The 17,988-nt window shown below is 44.2% G+C and overlaps 1 protein-coding gene across 2 annotated transcripts in view; it reads left to right on the top strand.

Moving 5' to 3' along the window:
- Positions 1 to 15,380, top strand: part of ATF7IP (activating transcription factor 7 interacting protein) — a 172,152-nt gene extending 156,772 nt beyond the window's left edge. For both annotated transcript variants that reach the window (XM_030548115.1, XM_030548108.1), the window contains exons 15-16: positions 11,498 to 11,610; positions 13,287 to 15,380. In XM_030548115.1, the coding sequence (XP_030403975.1) occupies positions 11,498 to 11,610; positions 13,287 to 13,703 (530 nt within the window). In that variant the 3' untranslated portion in view covers positions 13,704 to 15,380. The remainder of the gene's footprint in view (positions 1 to 11,497; positions 11,611 to 13,286) is intronic.
- Positions 15,381 to 17,988: the final 2,608 nt, after the last annotated feature.

The raw sequence follows: 17,988 nt of genomic DNA, 5'->3' as shown, positions 1-17,988 counted from the left end.
GTTTTCATGTAGATATTCATCCTCCCCACAGAAAAAATTCTTCGTTTCCTGATAGGACAGGAACACTACCGGTTCAGAGTCCTTCACTTTGGACTAGCAACAGTCCCAGAGTATTCATGAGGATGTTATCTGTGGTGGCAGTCCAGATAAGATGTCATGGCTACTTAGTCTTCCCATACTTGGATGACTGGCTCCTAACAGCTAGTTCCAACCCAGCAACCCGGGACAAGTCAGCAACTTTGTTCCTGCTTCATCTTCTAGCAGCAGTGTCTGTATGAACAAAGAAAAGTCCATTTTGACCACACACACCCCCACATATGGCCAATAAATTTTATTGGAGTGACATTGGTCTCCATTTCAGCAAGAGCTTTTTTCCTCACAAAGATTTCAATCAGTGAGCAATCTGATAACACAGGTTACTTGCAAACCAAAAATGACAGTCAAAGTATGCCTTTCCCTACTAGGCCACATCTGTTTGTGTATTATGTGACACCATTCGCCAGACTTTATCTACGCTGCCTACAGACCTGGCTCCCGTTCATCTATACACCAGACATGGATCACATGAACACCAGAGACTGTTCCTGCAAGCATCATCTCTTCTTTCACATGGCGGTCAAATCCAGAATGAGTGCAAATGGGAATCCCCTTCATGAATCCCACCCCCAGTGCTACCCTCATGACAGATCCATCTCTTCTAAGATGGGGCATTCACCTGAATAACCATACCAGGGTATGTGGACACCCCCTAGAAGGCCAGACTGCACATCAATCTGCTCAAAATGAGAGCAGTCTGCCTGGCCTGTGAAGCCTTTCTCCCACTCATACATTCACACCATATCCAAATAGTGTAGGCCAACATCATCAGAGTCTTTTATGTAAAACAAGCAGAGTGGAGCTGTCAGGGTTCCCTCCCCACTCTGAACTCTGGGGTACAGATGTGGGGACCCGCATAAAAGACCCCCTAAGCTTATTTCTACCAGCTTAGGTTAGAAATTTTCCCAAGGCACAAATTCTTCCTTGTCCTTGGACTGTATCCCTGCCACCACCAAGTGAATTAAACAAAGATTCAGGAAAAGGACCACTTGGAGTTCTTGTTTCCCCCAAAATATCCCCTCAAGTCCCTTCACTCCCTTTCCTGGGGAGGCTTGAGAATAATATACCAACCAAGGTGAGCACAGACCAGACCCTTGGGTTTGTAGGACACTAAAAACCAATCAGGTTCTTAAAAGCAGAACTTTATTATAAAGAAAAGAAGTAAAAGAAGCACCTCTGTAAAATCAGGATGGAAGGCAATTTTACGGGGCAATAAGATTTAAAACAGAGCATTCCTCTCTAGGCAAAACTTCTAAGTTACAAAAAACAGGAATAAACCTCCCTCTTAGCATAGGGAAAATTCACAAGCTAAAACAAAACATAAGCTAACACATTTCCTTGCTATTACTTACAGTTTTTGTAATCTTGGATGCTTATTTCAGGTCGGGTTTTAGGAGATGTTTTTTCCTGCCCTGGTCCCTCTCTGTCCCAGAGAGAACAACAAAGAAAGCACAAACAAAACCTCCCCCCACAGATTTGAAAGTATCTTCTTCCCTTATTGGTCCTTTTTGGTCAGGTGCCAACCAGGTTATTTGAGCTTCTTAACCCCTTACAAGTAAAGGAGGTATTTTATGCTACTCGTAGCTGTATGCTTATGAAAGGAGCAAAATCCCTTCCCCTCTGCCTGGAATTGGTGCATAAGAAATCACATCACTGTCCTAGCCACATACTATTAGGTGTTCAGTGTTCTCTAGCAGACAAACTCAGCAGGAATTTCTCTGCAGACCATGAGTGGAAATATACAGCTCTGTCCGGAACAAGATACTTATTCAGTGGGGGACACTCTAATGGGATCTCTTCACATCGCAAACAGGAAACTTCCCCTGTACTACTCCAGGGTAGCTCTCCTGTTGTTATACAGACCAATTCAGATGTCTTTCCTCCTGTCCCTCTGCTACCACATCCTAGACCCTTTTGGTTACTGGAACTTCTGAGACTGTCAACTCATCCTCCTATCAGGATCTGCCCCTTCCCAGATTTTGTAACTCAAGAAGACTGCAAAATCAGATACTCCAGTCCAGACCCACTTCACCTCACTGCCTGGTTTTTGAATGAGCATCAGAACTAGAACAATCATGTTTGGGAGCTGTCCAAATCACTCTTACTCAGAGTAGGAAAGATTCACCCAGCAACTGTTACCTAGCTAAATGGAGAGGCTTCTCTGCCTGGGCACAGCACAATCACTCTTCCTCAGAATCTGCATATAGCCTAGTCATTTTAGATTGTCCTGTCATTGAAGAACTCAGGTCTTTCTGTTAGCTCACAGCAGGTTCATCTCCACCGAACAGGTGTTCTGTTTTCACTCGCCCAGCAACAGTTAAATTCCTAGTCAGGACCTTTCTGCCAATGATCAAGCCTACGCCTCAATGGGACCTCCAGTCTCATCTTGTCAATTCTTACCAGACCACTATCCGAACCTTTGGCCACATGCTCTTATGTCCCACCTTTTCCCTGAAGATTGCATTTTTAGTTGATGTTATACTAGAAGGGTGAGCAAGGTGGGAGCACTATTGGTTGATCCACCAGATATACTGTTTTTCATAAAGAGAAGGTTTTCCTTCACTTTCATCCTAAATTCCTCTCTCAAGTAATTTCTGAATTCCATGTCAACCAACCTATCTGCTTACCTTTTTTCTTCCCAAAACTCCATGCTTCTGTTGATGAAAAAGTTCTAATTTCCCAGATGTCAGATGTGCCCTGGCATTCTACCTGCAAAGGACCAAACTAATTAGAAAATCACCAAGACTGTTTGTCACTATAGCAGAAAGGTTACGAGGACAAGCAATATCTTCTGAGAACCTCTAAATATATTTCTGATTGCATTATCATGTGCTACTAATAAATGTGTGTGTGTGTGTGTGCCTCGCAAGGGGTTAGGGTACACTCCATAAGAGTACAAGCTACTTCCACAGCATTTTTACAGGAGGTACTGATAGTGGACATATGTAGAGCGGCTCCCTAGAGTTCCAGTCACACGTTCATAAAATATTGCACACTAATTCAAGCCTCCACTGCAGATCCATCTGTGGGGACTGAAGTTCTTTGAGCATCTTTACTGACTGCATCGTTGCATTGCCTCCCCTCCAGTCTGAATATTGCTTATCAGTCATCCACACAGGGACCAGCACTCAAGAAGTGGAGGTTACTTACCTGGTAACTGGAAGTCTTTCACAATGTGTGCTCTCTATCTGTATTCCACTACCTGCCCTCCTTCCCCTCTGCTTCAGATCTTATTGGATTTGTGGTAAAATAAATCATCAGAGAGGCAGATGTTGGCCCACACTGCCCTTACGCCCTCGGTCTGGAGCATGAGGACATCAGCTGCACATGTGTGGGTCAATGGACACTGCTTATTAAGAACTCCAGACTCTGGGACAGGGCATGCATGCGTACCCCCATGTGGAAAACAGTAGAGACCATATGTCTCCAAGAACTTCCCATTACAGGTAAGTAACCTTCATTCCTGTACAAATGCAAAACCACAGCAAAGACAATCATTTTATACCCAGTAGAGACAACCTGAACCACCCAAGAAGTGCCAGAAGTTTCAGAGGAAGAAATCATCTGCTGTCTTCTCACCAGCTTCAACATCATCAAGGCAGAATGTTTGACTCTTTGGTCAGAAGTGGTGTACAACTTCTGTTGCATTTTCTTATTATATCCCCTCCATATGAGAACAGTTTATTTCATTTTTGTGAAGTCTGGAACACCATCCCTAAGGTCCTGTAAATCAGAGGTGGGCTATTCTGTCCAATTACAGAGTCTCCCCAACATCTACCCACCTTCCTCACCCCTTTTAAGGGACCCCTCTCTCAAGAGCATGCTACATCAGAGGTGGAATCACTTCTAGATCTGGAAGCAGTGGAAGAAGTACCTCAATAATATAGGGTGGGAAAGAGGTTTTACTCCCATTACTTTGATTTCCAAAAAGGAAGGGGGCTGGTGCCCTATTTTGGTCCTGAGCCAATTGAACACCTTCATTCACACTCTGGTTCTTTGAGTATCATCCCTATGGGTGCTCCACTTCTGGTGTACATGCACCCTGTGCGCCTTTGGTTGGAGATTTTCAGTAGCAATGTCTGTTAGGCCTGTGCATGCACCCTGCCCTGTACTGCCTTATGCCCCATGCTGTGGCTATATAGGGCCAACCGGGCGAACTGCCTTCAGTTCCCTCTCAACCACCTTGGCTTGAAACAGAGCATCTAGCCATGCCAGCTTATCTGTTCATTAAGCTTGCCTTCTAGTATAGTTTAGCCCTTATCAATGTTTAGTTTTATTTCTTTGATTTGGAGGGTTTTTATTTTATTCCCTCATTTTTCCCCTTCCTACCCTCTTGGGAGGAGGCCCCTTTCTTCCATTACAAAGATATGCCAGGATTCAAGCATTGTTTCACTTTGCCAGGACACTATCCCTGTCAGTGATGGACATTCCCATTGTATTCACTGTCTGGGGAACAAGCACATTCTTTACTGTAATTTCTGTAAAGCCCTCAAGAGAAATGCTAGAAAAAAATGAGAGATCAGACTCAGACTACTCACGATGGCATGCTCCTTGTCCTGCCTCTAATCAGGTCAAGGAACCCTCTGCCCATCTACCTCGGCATCACATTCACCCAGACCTTCGAAGGAGAAATCATCAGAAGTTACTAGAAGAAAAGGAGTTCCAGCTCTCCTCAGAGAGCCTGCCTCAAAAAGATCTTGGTCTTCATTTAAACTAACTTTCTAAACCCTCCAGTACCAAGTTGGATACTCTTGAGGCGTCAGGCTTCTTCAGTACCAATTGTGGCTCTGAGGTCCTGAGTTCTTCCAAGAGCCACATTGCAAACATGCTTCATTGCCTAAACAGTCTTTGGTACCATTTTAGCCTGACCAGCGCAACAAGGAGAAGCTGTCTGTTACTAGTAGGGCAGTACCAACGGACTTTCCTGTGCAACCTTTGGTGCCTAGCTGCATGCCCACTTCAGTACCACAGAAGGCTAAATGGTCTTACGCTTCACACTCTTCGAGGTGCTCAGTATCCTTGGTACTGACATCTTGTACAAGGCATTAATTTAAGTAAATCCCTCGTCCATGTAAGATAATGGAGACGATATCACAGGACTTTAGGTAATCCAGGGATTTGCATGTCTCTGATGAACCAGATTCTTCTCTCTTAATGGGTATTGAGCTCTGATTGGTACTGAGGAGATCAGTCACTGGAGTTACGTATCTCTCCTGTATCGCTGGATTCTCCGCCAATTTCGGAGGTAGGTGGGGCTCCCCCACGACTCCTTTGAACGTTGAGGAAGATCGCTCATCAGACTCCCTTATCTCTAGCCAGGATTCCTCTGTCTACCATTACTGGGTCTTACTCCCTGATAATTACAGGGAGAGAGATTATTTACACGAGGGACATGCTTCCTCTCCTCCATGGTATGAACACCAATTAGTGACAGCCCAATGCCTTATGGTCCCCCACAGTGGCCATAATGGGACCTTTTGGCTATTCATTGTCAACAGTTTCCGTGAATCCTACTCTCAGCCATCGAGACATGCAATCTCCTAATCCTTCTGTTCTTCCTCAGTTGCAAGAGGAAACATTTGAAGAACAACAGGCCAGAGCAAATAAGGAAACTACTCTGCAAAACAACATCTTTTCAGGGCCAGTTGAGGCCCTGGATGATCATTTCAAACAATTCCAGGACCTGGTGAAACAGATTGTAGACTCATTGCAGATCCCACTAGAGGAGGTCTGGGAATCCCAAAATAAACTCTTGGGACATTCTGCAAATGTGATCTTCTGTGAGAGTGGCTTTACTCATGAGTGAACCCCTCTTAGATCCTATCAAAACTATCTCTCACACTCCAGCAACTCACCCACATGCAAGAGAAATGATAAAAAGTACTATAGTAACTCCTCACTTAAAGTTGTCCTGATTAACATTGTTTCGTTGTTACGTTGCTGATCAGTTAGAGAACATGCTCGTTTAAGGTTGTGCAGTGCTCCCTTATAACATCATTTGGCAGCCGCCTGCTTTGTCCACTGCTTGCAGGAAGAACAGCCCATTGCCGCTAGCTGGTGGGGGCTTGTAACCGGGGTGGACCGGCAGCGCCCTATCAGCTCCCTGCTCCCCTAAGTTGCCTGTACAGCAGCCACCCAGCAGGCTACCAATTGCCAGCAGTTCAGCTGTCCCTCCCTCCACTGGCATGTGCTGCCCTCTGTCTTGGAGTTGCTCCCTGAGCTTCCTGCTTGCTGGAGGAAAGGGGGCTAATATCAGGGGGTCTCTCTCCCACCCCGCTCCTGCACCCCACTTACTCCATCTACATAGAGCAGGGGAGGATACACGACAGAGCTCAGGATGGAGGGAGCTTCCTGGCAGCAGCTGCATCTCAGCTTGCTGACTACCTTAACAAGGCAATGCACTTAAGAGTGGGGTCAGCATACTTAAAGGGGAAAGGCACATCTCTCTCTCTCTCTCTCACGCACACACACGCGCACATGATGTGTGTCTCTGTCTCTGTCTGCCATGCTGTCTCCTCTCCCTCCATTCATGCTGCCTTGTAGAGTGTGAGGCTACATTAACAATGTGTTAACCCTTGAGGGCTCAGCTGAGTGCTAGTTCATCATTTAGCAGCAAGGCATTCCCTGGGAAATATTCGACCCTCTGACTTCACCATCTCAACCAAGCTTCACAATCATCATTGCTGTGTACAGTATTAAATTGCTTGTTTAAATTTATACGGTGGGTGGGTGGGAATTTTTCCCTGGAATATAACTCCCCCCTTTACATTAATTCTTATGGGGAAATTGGATTTGCTTAAAATTGTTTTGCTTAAAGTCGCATTTTTCAGGAACATAACTACAACGTTAAGTGAGGAATTACTGTATGTCCCAGCGAAAGACTCCAAATTTTTGTTTTCACACCCCACAACCAACTCTTTGCTCAAAGTTGCAAATGAAAGTGGCAGATAACCCCACTTTAAATCAACCCTGTTTGACAAGGACCAAAAGCTCCTTGACCTTTTTGGCCATAAACCTATTTATCCTCAACCCTGCAATTTAGGACAACAAATTACCAGGTATTACTGGCAAAGAACAGTGGGAGCAGATTCAGGCCATCATAACCAAAGGTCAGATATTGGCTAGAACTTTGCTACAAGCTTTCCTAGATGTGGCTGATACAGCAGCATGCTCTGTCTATATAGACTTGTATGTAGTGCTGGGGAGAAGCCAGTGGTCATTGTATGTGTAGGTACCAGTGACATAAGGAAGGATGGGAGAGAGGTCCTGGAGGCCAAATTTAGGCTGCTAGGTAAGAGATTGAAGTCCAGGACCTCCATGGTAGCATTCTCTGAAATGCTTCCAGTTCCACGCCGAGAGCCAGTTAGACAGGCAGAACTGCAGGGTCTCAATGCATAGAAGAGATGACAGTGTAGAGAGGATGAGCTTAGTTTTTATTAGGAACTGGGGAAACTTTTGGGAAAGGGGGAGCCTATTCAGGAAGGATGGGCTCCAGCTAAACCAAAATGGAACCAGATTGCTGGTACTTATAATTAAAAAGGTCATAGGGCAGTTTTTAAACTAAGGCCTGGGGGAAAGCCAACAGGTGCAGAGGAGCAAGTGGTTTGGACAGAGACATCCCTTAGGAGAGGATCTATTAATGGAGATTCTCTATGTCTTAGTAAGGATGAGAGGATGGAAGATGATAAAATACGGTTAGGATCTGATGAGAAACAGTCAAATGAAAAAGAATCCCATTCAGTTACATCAGGTAATGGTAGCTAAAAAGTGACAAGTTTTTCAAGTGCTTATGTACAAATGCTAGAAGTCTAAATGATAAGATGGGTGAACCAGAGTATCTCATATTAAATGAGGATATTGATATAATAGGCATCACAGAAACTTGATGAAATGAGGATAATCAATGGGACACAGTAGTACTAGGGTACAAAATATATAGGAAGGACATAACAGGTCATGCTGGTGAGGGAGTGGCACTATATGTAAAAGAAAGCATAGAATCAAATGAAGTAGAAATCCTAAATGAACCAAACTGTACCATAGAATCTCTGTGGATAGTAATTCCATGCTTTAATAATAATATAGCAGTAGGGATATATTAACCAAGCACCTGACCCAGGGTGGTAGTAGTGGCTGTGAAATGCTCAGGGAGATTAGAGAGGCTATAAAAATAAAAACTCAATAATAATGGGAGATTTCAGCTATCCCCATATTGACTGGGTCCATGTCACCTCATGACGGGATGCAGAGATAAAGTTTCTTGACACCTTAAATGACTGCTTCATGGAGCAGCTAGTCCTGGAACCCACAAGAGGAGAGGCAATTCTTGGTTTAATCCTAAGTGGAGCAGAGAATCTGGTCTAAGAGGTGAATATAGCTGGACCACTTGGTAATAGTGACCATAATATAATTAAATTTAACATCCCTATGGTGGGGAAAACACCACAGCAGTGCAACACTGTAGCATTTAATTTCAGAAAGGGGAACTACACAAAAATGAGGAAGTCAGTTAAACAGAAATTAAAAGAATACAGTGCCAAAAGTGAAATCCCTGCAAGCTGTATGGGAACTTTTAAAGACAACATAATAGAGGCTCAACTTCAATGTATACCACAAATTAAAAAACATAATAAGGGAACCAGAAAAGTGCCACTGTGGCTAAACAACAAAGAAAAAGAAGCAGTGAGACACAAAAAGGCATCCTTTAAAAAGTGGAAGTTAAATCCTAGTGAGGAAAATAGAAAGGAGCATAAACTCTGGCAAATGAAGTGTAAAATAGAATTAGGAATCTACTAGAATTCTTTGAGGGGGTCAACAAGCATATGGACAAGGAGGATCCAGTGGCTATAGATTTTTCAGAAGGCCTTTGACAAAGTCCCTCACCAAAGACTTTTAAGTAAAGTAAGCTGTCATGGGGTAAGAGGGGAGGTCGTCTCATGGATTGGTAACTGGTTAAAAGATAGGAAACAAAGGGTAGGATAAATGGTCAATTTTCAGAACAGAGAGAGGTAAATAGTGCTGTCCCCCAGGGATCTGTACTGGGCCCTGTCCTATTCGACATATTCATAAACCATCTGGAAAATGGGGTAAACAATGAGGTGGCAAAATTTGCAGATGATACAAAACTACGCAAAATAGTTAAGTCCCAGGCAGACACTGAAGAGCTGCAAAAGGATCTCACAAAACTGGGTGACTGGCCAACAAAATGGCAAATGAAATTTCATGTTGATAAATACAAAGTAATGCACATTGGAAAACATAATCCTAACTATACATATACAGTGTTGGGGTCTAAATTAGCTGTTACCACTCAAGAAAGAGATCTTGGAGTCATTGTGGATAGTTCTCTGAAAACATCCAGTCAATGTGCAGCAGTCAAAAAAGCTAACAATGTTGGGAATCATTAACAAAGGGATGGATAGATAAGACAGAAAATATCATATTGCCTCTATATAAATCCAAGATGTGGTTGCCCCACCTCAAAAACGACATATTGGAATTCTAATACCTATTTTAAGAATATTAACACACAGGTGAGACAGAGTGATTCCAGCTCTGTGTTTGTCAATATTCAGTTGAGGCATGGGGATCTTGGCATGAGTTAGCACCTCGTTTGCCAGCTCACAGGCGTTATGAGAGTATATCCCCAGTCAGAGAACCTCCCCCTCCTTGTTATCTCTACATTGTACTGATGGGTTAATGGATCCACATTTGCGCTACATGTTCCCTGCTCCAAGTTTACATTAAAACAGCCTTTTTAGTAGAAATAACATCTGCCAGAAGCATAGGAGAAATACAAGCTCTAATGGCAGGATCTGCATTCACTGTTTCTCTTAAGCATAGAGTAACCTTGAGACCTCACCCAAAGTTGTTGCTGAAGGTAGTCTCTGATTTCCATCTCAACCAAGTAATATTCCTACTTATTTTCTTTCCAAAGTCACATTGCAATCAAGGGAAACTAAACTTTACACACCAGGTGCCTTCTTTCTTTCTGAATAGAACTAAGCCATTTAGGGTATTCCCTGAGATTATTTGTAGTTTATGGGGATAGGGTGAAAGGTCAAATTATATCAACATGCCTGATTGTATTTCAACATATATTGCGTTGTGCTATGAAATAGCAAATTTAGATCCACCACTGAGAGTGAGAGCTCCCTGTATGAGAGAAGTCCAACTAGCTGCTGTAGATTCTTTAAGAAATGTTTCAGTACTAGAGATATATAGGGCAGTTATTTAGGATTCAGTGCATACATTTACCCCCAGAATTGATCTATAGTAGACATATCAAGATCTGATGCTCGTTTTGGTAGGGCAGTTTTACAATCATTCAGGTAGATTCCTAGCACCCACCTCCTGTGATCTAGGTCACTACTGGTGAGTCACCAACAGTGGACTATATATAGATAGAAGAAAATGTTACTGACCTCACAGTAACAGTGGTCGTTCAAGATGTGTTGTCTATATATGTGTATTCCCTGACCTGCCCTCCTTCCCTGCTACTGTGGAGTACCCGGATTCTGTATTGGTGAGGAACCGAGGGGTGAATGAGGACACACCACCCATTGTGCCTTTGGCTAGAGGCACAAAGAAACGCAAGGGGCAGGGGCAGCCCCCAACAGATAGTTCTGGCCAAAAGAATCTGAACTTGAGTGCATGGGGCACATGCGTATCAAGAGGGGAATATACAGGGACAACACACCTTGAAGAACCACAGTTACTGTAAGGTAAGTAACAGTTTCTTGTTAGTTCTCACAATTCCTAGGCACTTACCTGTAAGGTCATCTAGTCCATCCTTAGCCAGGGTTCTCCATAGTGCCTCATTTAATGCCAGTTCATGTGTGTAAGTGTTCATGAAAAACACACATGGCCTTCTGTGGATGAACACTTCTCAGATGGGATGAAACACAGTTCTTTTTGCTATCCACAGTGCTGATTTTTGCCACTGGTACGTTGGGTAAACATTACTTTGCTGCAGTGGGTTTCTGCTTTTTTTCCCCCTCCTTGGGCCCCAGATTAATCTGCTTTTTCTCTCATGATCTCAGATCTTGGTCTAGAATGGTCTAGAATCTTTTGTTTTGCTTCTTGTGGTGCTGCTAAGGATTCTTGGCTTCTGGGATGGGCATTCAAGCATTGCTCTTCTGCCCCCACCCAACATGTGCATCTGCTTTATTCTCGCTCCCTAACTGTTGTGGGGGAGAGAAGCATCTCTGTTTGTGCCTCCTTCCCCTTTTGGGGCCTATCCCTTCTAGCCTTTTCCAGCTCTCTGAGGAGCAGTTTCATAAAAAATACTTACTTAGCTTTCCTAAAGGGTCAGTCCTCTGGCATTCTGATTGGCTGGCCCGAAGAATTAACTACTCAGGATCCTGATTGTACCTCTTCTCTCCCCCTGGTATCTTTGTAGGTTTGACAGTGCGAATGCCTCAGACAACTGCCTATGTTGTGAACAATGGGCTAACCCTTGGATCTGGAGGCCCTCAACTCACGGTGCATCACCGGCCACCACAGGTGCATGCTGTAAGTACAGTTATCCATTGCTTCAAAGTGCCACCACATTTGTGTCACTATTCACAGGTTTGTCTCAACATAAAGGGTTTTCAAACTATTTCATAGTATGGACCACATGTTAGTCAAGGACTTGTGGACTCCTCCGATTTCATTCACAAAGTTGCCACAACTAGAACAGTTAGACCCATGTGACCTGCCAGCTCACCACTAGCAAGTGCGCCACAAAGCCCCAGTGGCCTACATAGCAGTTTGAGAATTGCTGCACTTTAATACTAGATGTGTGCCAGGGCCCTTCTGGATCAGGGTGTGCTGAGAAAACGTGCTAGGTCAAAGAGCTCAAGTCTTCAAGGGATTAAGGAATACAGTCTGTGATCTTAGCTGTGAACAGGGATAGCTACAATGGAAATCATGGACAATTTCTCAAAATAATAAAAATTTCTCTGCACTGTTCTGCCTGCGAGTCATTTCTTGTGCCAAACATTATCACTTGTGGGGATGAGAGGGCTCTGGCTCCTGCAGTTTCTCAGCACAATTTTTAGTGGTGTTTGTATCTGGGTGCAGGGTGGTCACTGTATATGGACACAATGTGATCCACTCCTTATTCAGGGTTGTTTTGAAAATAACATGGTCGGCACCGGGTTTTGGTTTTCCATTCTTTGTAATGCTGAATTTAACCCCTTCTGAGTGATTTGTCTTTTCCATTATAGCTGACACTGGGTCAGATTGACTGCTTGGGATAAGTTGGGGACAGCTGCATTAAAATAAATGGAACTGTGTCAGTTTACACCAGCAGAGAACCTGGGCCATTGGGTTTATTTTTTTATCATTTTATTGTTTCGTAGAGTTGGAATCAAACATCTTGTTAGACATCAGCATCACCTCTGTCCATGGAGTTCTGGGGTTAGCAGCCATTAATGATATCCCTCCACAAAAGGAATCTGATTGCCAGGCTCGAACTCCAGACAAATTTATTACAAGAAATCAAACACAAACTGTATAGCAAATCGAAAGTGCATAAAAACTAGCCCAATGTGAAATTTCACACTGTAAGGTTTCTGACATGTAGTATGTGGCAGGACTTTATAGTCCAGTTCTGAACTAATCTTAATTAACTCCATAATGTGGCCAGAAATGTATGTATATTTGTTTCTCTCTCTCTCTCTCTCTCTCACACACACACACACACACACACACACACACACACACACACACACACACACACACACACACACACACACACAATTCCAGTGAAAACAGGTCTGTAGTTTTCTTTGGAAACCTTCCCTGCTGTTGGGAACTTCAGTTGCCTTGAGGGAGACCATTAAACTCACCCATCCTACGCTGGGGAGAAAGGCAGTGGGTAAATAAAAGGGTAATTCTCAAATACCCTTTTTGAACAGTCACTGGTTTGAACTTCAAATACAGCTCCATTGGTAAGAGAGGGCCTTGTGCTCAGATCTTCCCAGGCCCTACCTGCCTTGAAACATGGGACCTTGAAGCTCTTCTAGTTTAATTATTAGCTAATCCGATGCCTGTTGAAGTCAATAGGTGCCTTTCTATTGACTTCAATTGGTATGTTGGGTGGGGCCTTCAGAATGCATCTGTGTTGGAAGCAGTGATGTGTGCATCCTTCTGCCCTCATTACAGACTGTGACCTTTTCTCTTTTCCCTTGTACGTCCCTTAGGAGCCGCCACGTCCTGTGCACCCAGCACCACTGCCAGAGGCCCCACAGCCACCACGCCTGCCCCCTGAAGCTGCCAGCACCTCCGTGCCTCAGAAGCCACAGCTGAAGCTGGCACGAGTGCAGAGCCAGAATGGTATTGTACTGTCATGGAGTGTCATGGAAGTGGATCGGAGCTGTGCCAGCGTGGACAGTTACCATCTGTATGCTTACCATGAGGACCCGAGTGCCACCATGCCTTCCCAGTGGAAGAAGATTGGGGAGGTAAAGGCCCTCCCGCTGCCTATGGCATGCACTCTCACACAGTTTGTATCTGGCAGCAAATATTACTTTGCAGTTCGGGCTAAGGATATTTATGGACGTTTTGGACCTTTCTGTGACCCCCAGTCCACAGATGTGATCTCTTCCCAGAGCAGTTAAACCAGAGACCTTTGGAGCCATTAAAACTTTCCCACTATCAAGAGTGACTCCAGTTTGGGATTTTAATCCCATACATGAAATTCACTGTTCAGTTCACTCTCTTTAGGATTATTTTGGACAGCCCTGTGTGATACACTACATCTATTGAGAACCCAAAGCAAAATTTAATTCTCAGCCTGCAGCAAGAGAACTTATTTTTCTGGACAGCTCAAGCCTTGGGAATTTGAAATCTAAATGTTCCTCTTCCCTTATGGCTGCTCCTTTCAGAGATACCTACCGTTTATCCAAGGGGATTCTGGACAACTGGGATTCTGCTTCAGATTGGGAACAGGATCATACATTGCACAGTTTGCCCGAAGCAAACACAACACGTCTATGACATGCTGAACAGTTACAATGGCGCTAACATGAGGACAGGAACAGACTCACTTGCTCCCTACAACTCAGTAAGAAGGTTGTGAGGGGAAAGGATTCTGAGTCTGACTTCTTTTGAACTGGAAGATTGAGTAGTTTGGTTTCATCTTATAAACAAGTCCACTCTCCAGAAGGAAAGAAATCTTAAGTCTGTCCAGTGCAGGAGGGGTGTGTATAAATCTGGAGGTGGTGCAAGAAAACCCCCACTACTCTCCACCCCTCACATCCCGGTTAGAATCTGGGAGTATTATCAAATCAGGTCTGAAACTGGTGTGTAGAGACTTCATTCATGTTTTCTCTTTGTAGCTCAGATAATTCTCTGCCCCCTCCTCATACTTCCAGCCCTGTTTTTTTAAATTTATTTTGTGCCTTAAAGAGTAATTTCAGAAATAAATGTAGCCAGATCTCTGTTGTGTTGGTTAGGTGTGGTATTTTTTTTTCTTCACCCTTTTAGCCTCCTGTTGCTGCTGCTCCTCTTCCTGGCCCCAAAACAATTGCTCTATTCTGACAGTCCCCAGAAAGTCTAGCACTGGTATCTCTGGCTTCATTCCCCCCGTGATATCATTCAACGCAACAGGCAGTTCTTGAGTGGCTGGTTTTGTCCCATGAAGATGGTTAGTAGGTTATACAGACAGTATTCTGCATCAGCACCCTTCCCTGTTCTCCTGGGAAGGCTGCATGCTAGATTGGCCAAAGGAAATCTGTGTGGCACTGAAAGTCTTCCATTTCATCCCACATGCTTTGGATGCTGTATTAATACAAAAAGGTATCAAGATAATGTTGGTTCCCCATCTCTTCTCCCAGCCCCTAGTCCGTCTCCACTGGATAGACAACCAAATCCAGAACACAGTTTTGGAAAACTTTTATTTCACCCATTGGCCCAAAAGTTGTAGAGCAATTGCAGACTTCAGTAGGGCCTTTCACGATGCTTATGAATTGAACCAAAAGGAAAGCTGCTTTTCCACCCTGCATTTATTGTGGCTTGATTTGAAAAGACCCACCGACCTACACACACGTGGCAGGTAAGATTCTACCTTGCCATCTTTCGGAAGAATAGAGCTGGTTTGTCGTCTTTCCTGCCCAGCAGAGTCAAACAACTTCCTGGGCAGGGAAAGGAGCCATCCTTTACCCATTTCACTGCCTTGCCTAGCCACAGTAGAAGCCGTTTTGCTCTCTTGTCCCTTGAAACTACTGGATTTTGAACTATAAAATGAGGTTGGAAAGTCTAAATGCCAGAATACGCTAATAAAATGTGTTTTGGGAGTGTGGGTTCTTTATTTTGTTCCTCTAAAGAACTTGTGTCGGTAAAATAACACTGTATTGTAAAGCCCCCTATGGGGCCCCCATCTTTTGTATGTAACATTTATGCTCTCGCATGCCCATCACTCCTTCCTATTGCTGGGATTTTCATTCCTCTCAGATGAACAAGAAGCAGTCTCTCTTGTGGAACTCCTTGTTTTATCTTTCATGTTAGCAGCTGTAGTCAGGAATATTGCTGGTCTCCATGAATAAATGTTTAGGAATTCAGGTATCCCAAGAGAAGGTTCACACCTGTTCATTTTTTCCACAGTATTTAACCCTCCACTGAACAACAGCCACCTCCATTTCCCTGGTGCAAATAATCAATAATGCTTTGAAATTTTCTGGATTTTATCCACTGTTCTGTCTGCCACCTTCAAGGATAAGACCTGCTTAATTGTATGTTTTAGGCTATTTATATAAAGTTAATGCAGCCAACTGTCTATTTACAGTGACTATCTTAGGGCCATTTAGACATATTTAGTTCTCCTTAGACTACTTTTAATAAGCTGTCTGGAGCAGTACCAAAGGAAGATGGAGGACATTTCAGTGCAAAGAGAGATTGTTGTTCAAAAGCGGGCAGGAAGGGACCCACACCCTAGGGATGGGTGCTGCTTGTTTAACATCCTCTCCATTGTGACTCCAGTCCACACCATTCACATGTGAGCATGTCTGTAATATGTGTTTTGCTCTCATTCAGTTCTTGACTGTTATTGGCCCTGTCTTGCTGGAGAGAGGTCCCCTTGGCTAACTTTCCATTCCTTTCATCTGATGGAAATGGTGGTTATCAGGAATGTCCTAGCATTGTTTGTTGGAGATTTTGTGCAACCTGTTTTTAGTTGGACTGTGTGCTTAAACAAAGGACAGGGCCAGTGCAACCATTTAGGCAAACTAGGCGGCTGCCTAGGGTGCCTAGTGGTTGGGGGCACCTAAAAGCCCCCTCAGGTGAGGAGGTAGAGTGGAGGTGAGCTGGAGCAGGGAGGGCCACCTGCAGTAATGAGGGGGGCAGGGGCACACAGGGGAACCGCTGTCTGCCCCAGATCACCTCCACTCTGCCTCCTCCACTGAGCACACACCCCCACGCTCTAAGTCTCCTCTAATCGGTGCCGCAAGCCTGGGTGGGGAGAATTAAAGCGGTGCTGGCGTGCTCAGCGGAGGAGGTGGAGCTGAGGTGAGCTGGGGCGGGTTCCCCAGGCAGGATTAGCTGGCGTGGGGGCTCCCCAGGGGGGTTAGCTGCCATGTGGGGGGGGTTCCTCCCCGGGCAAGGTTAGCTGCTGTGGAAGCGGGCTCTCCCTGGGCGGGGTTAGCTGTCACGGAGGGGAGGTAGCCGCTGGGGGGGTGGGCTCCCTGGTTAGGGGGCTGGGTTAGCTGGATGTGTGGATGGCACAAAGTGGAAGTTTTGCCTAGGGCACTAAACTTCCTTGCACTGGCTCTGACAAAGGAAGATGGAAATGCAGCCAAGAATAATTCTTTAAATCTCAAGTTGAGTCAGTGGCCCTGAAGGGAACTGTGGGAAGCAGAAGAACTGGGTGAATTGGCTTTATTTACAAAATAGTAAGATGTGATTCGAGTCTGAAAAGTGACTGTAATAAGTGGCCTGCTCAGCAGATCTGCTCCCACTCTGTGTAGTAGTCATTGATGTGTTTTAGCCATATGGGTGACTAAAAAGTTTCCGTTTGTTCTGTGGAGTAAACACAACTATGGGAGAATGATTCTGCTTCACCCAAAGAGATGTTAATAAATTGCAAGTGCTGAATCTTTAGTTGGTGGTGACAATGTGTGAATCATCAGGAACATAGTTTGATTCTGATACCTGACTATGTTTGGAGGCTTCCAAGTTAGCTGCTCTGGAATTCAGAGATAGTAAATAGGAGACCTCATTATGCCATTTTACAGTGTCACTTTCAAAACAGAATTGTTCTCTGCAATGGTCATTATCTCTGTTGTTAGCCAATAGGAGCTGTGCTGAGCTCCTCAGCTGGAAGTCACGCTTTGGCCCCCTACATTACCCTGTTGTGGCTACTTCTGTTTCTTTTTTGTTTTAGACTTGTTAGCCAATAGAAGCAATAAAACTGTTTTAAAAACTTCTGCTTGTAACAGACATTCTGGAATAACTGGTTACACTGCAAAATACCTTCTTTCAGAGTATTACAAAAAATATTTGCTAGACTGCTTAGTACAGGACTGTAAATGAAGTGCATTTTTAGGATGGAGCTCTCTGTGGAAGTGTTTGTCCCTGTTAGGATTGTTGGAAGCCTCAATACTTGTTTTGTTTTTAAATGTACTAAAATATCTATGTGACATTAAGGGGCAGGGCTGTTTTTAATCTATGTTTTGCACTTTGTCAGAGGTTCTCCCCCCCACCCACCCATGTTCTCAGTACTATAGTGTTTGACTGCTCCTTGCTTACGGTTTTTGCTCTTGCCACTGTGTATATAACAATACAAAGATGGAGCTCGTTCTCCAAGTTTTTAAGAAATACAGTACTGTATCTTTAGCTCTGTTTTTCCCACCTTCATTTCTGACATGTTCTTTTCTTTTATGTAGTTCTTGGGATCTGATTTCCAGATGA

This window comes from Gopherus evgoodei, chromosome 1, assembly GCF_007399415.2.
Source record: "Gopherus evgoodei ecotype Sinaloan lineage chromosome 1, rGopEvg1_v1.p, whole genome shotgun sequence".
NCBI lineage: Eukaryota > Metazoa > Chordata > Testudines > Testudinidae > Gopherus > Gopherus evgoodei.
The sequence above is the reverse complement of the archived record's forward strand: the minus strand, read 5'-3'. Positions and strand labels throughout refer to the sequence as shown.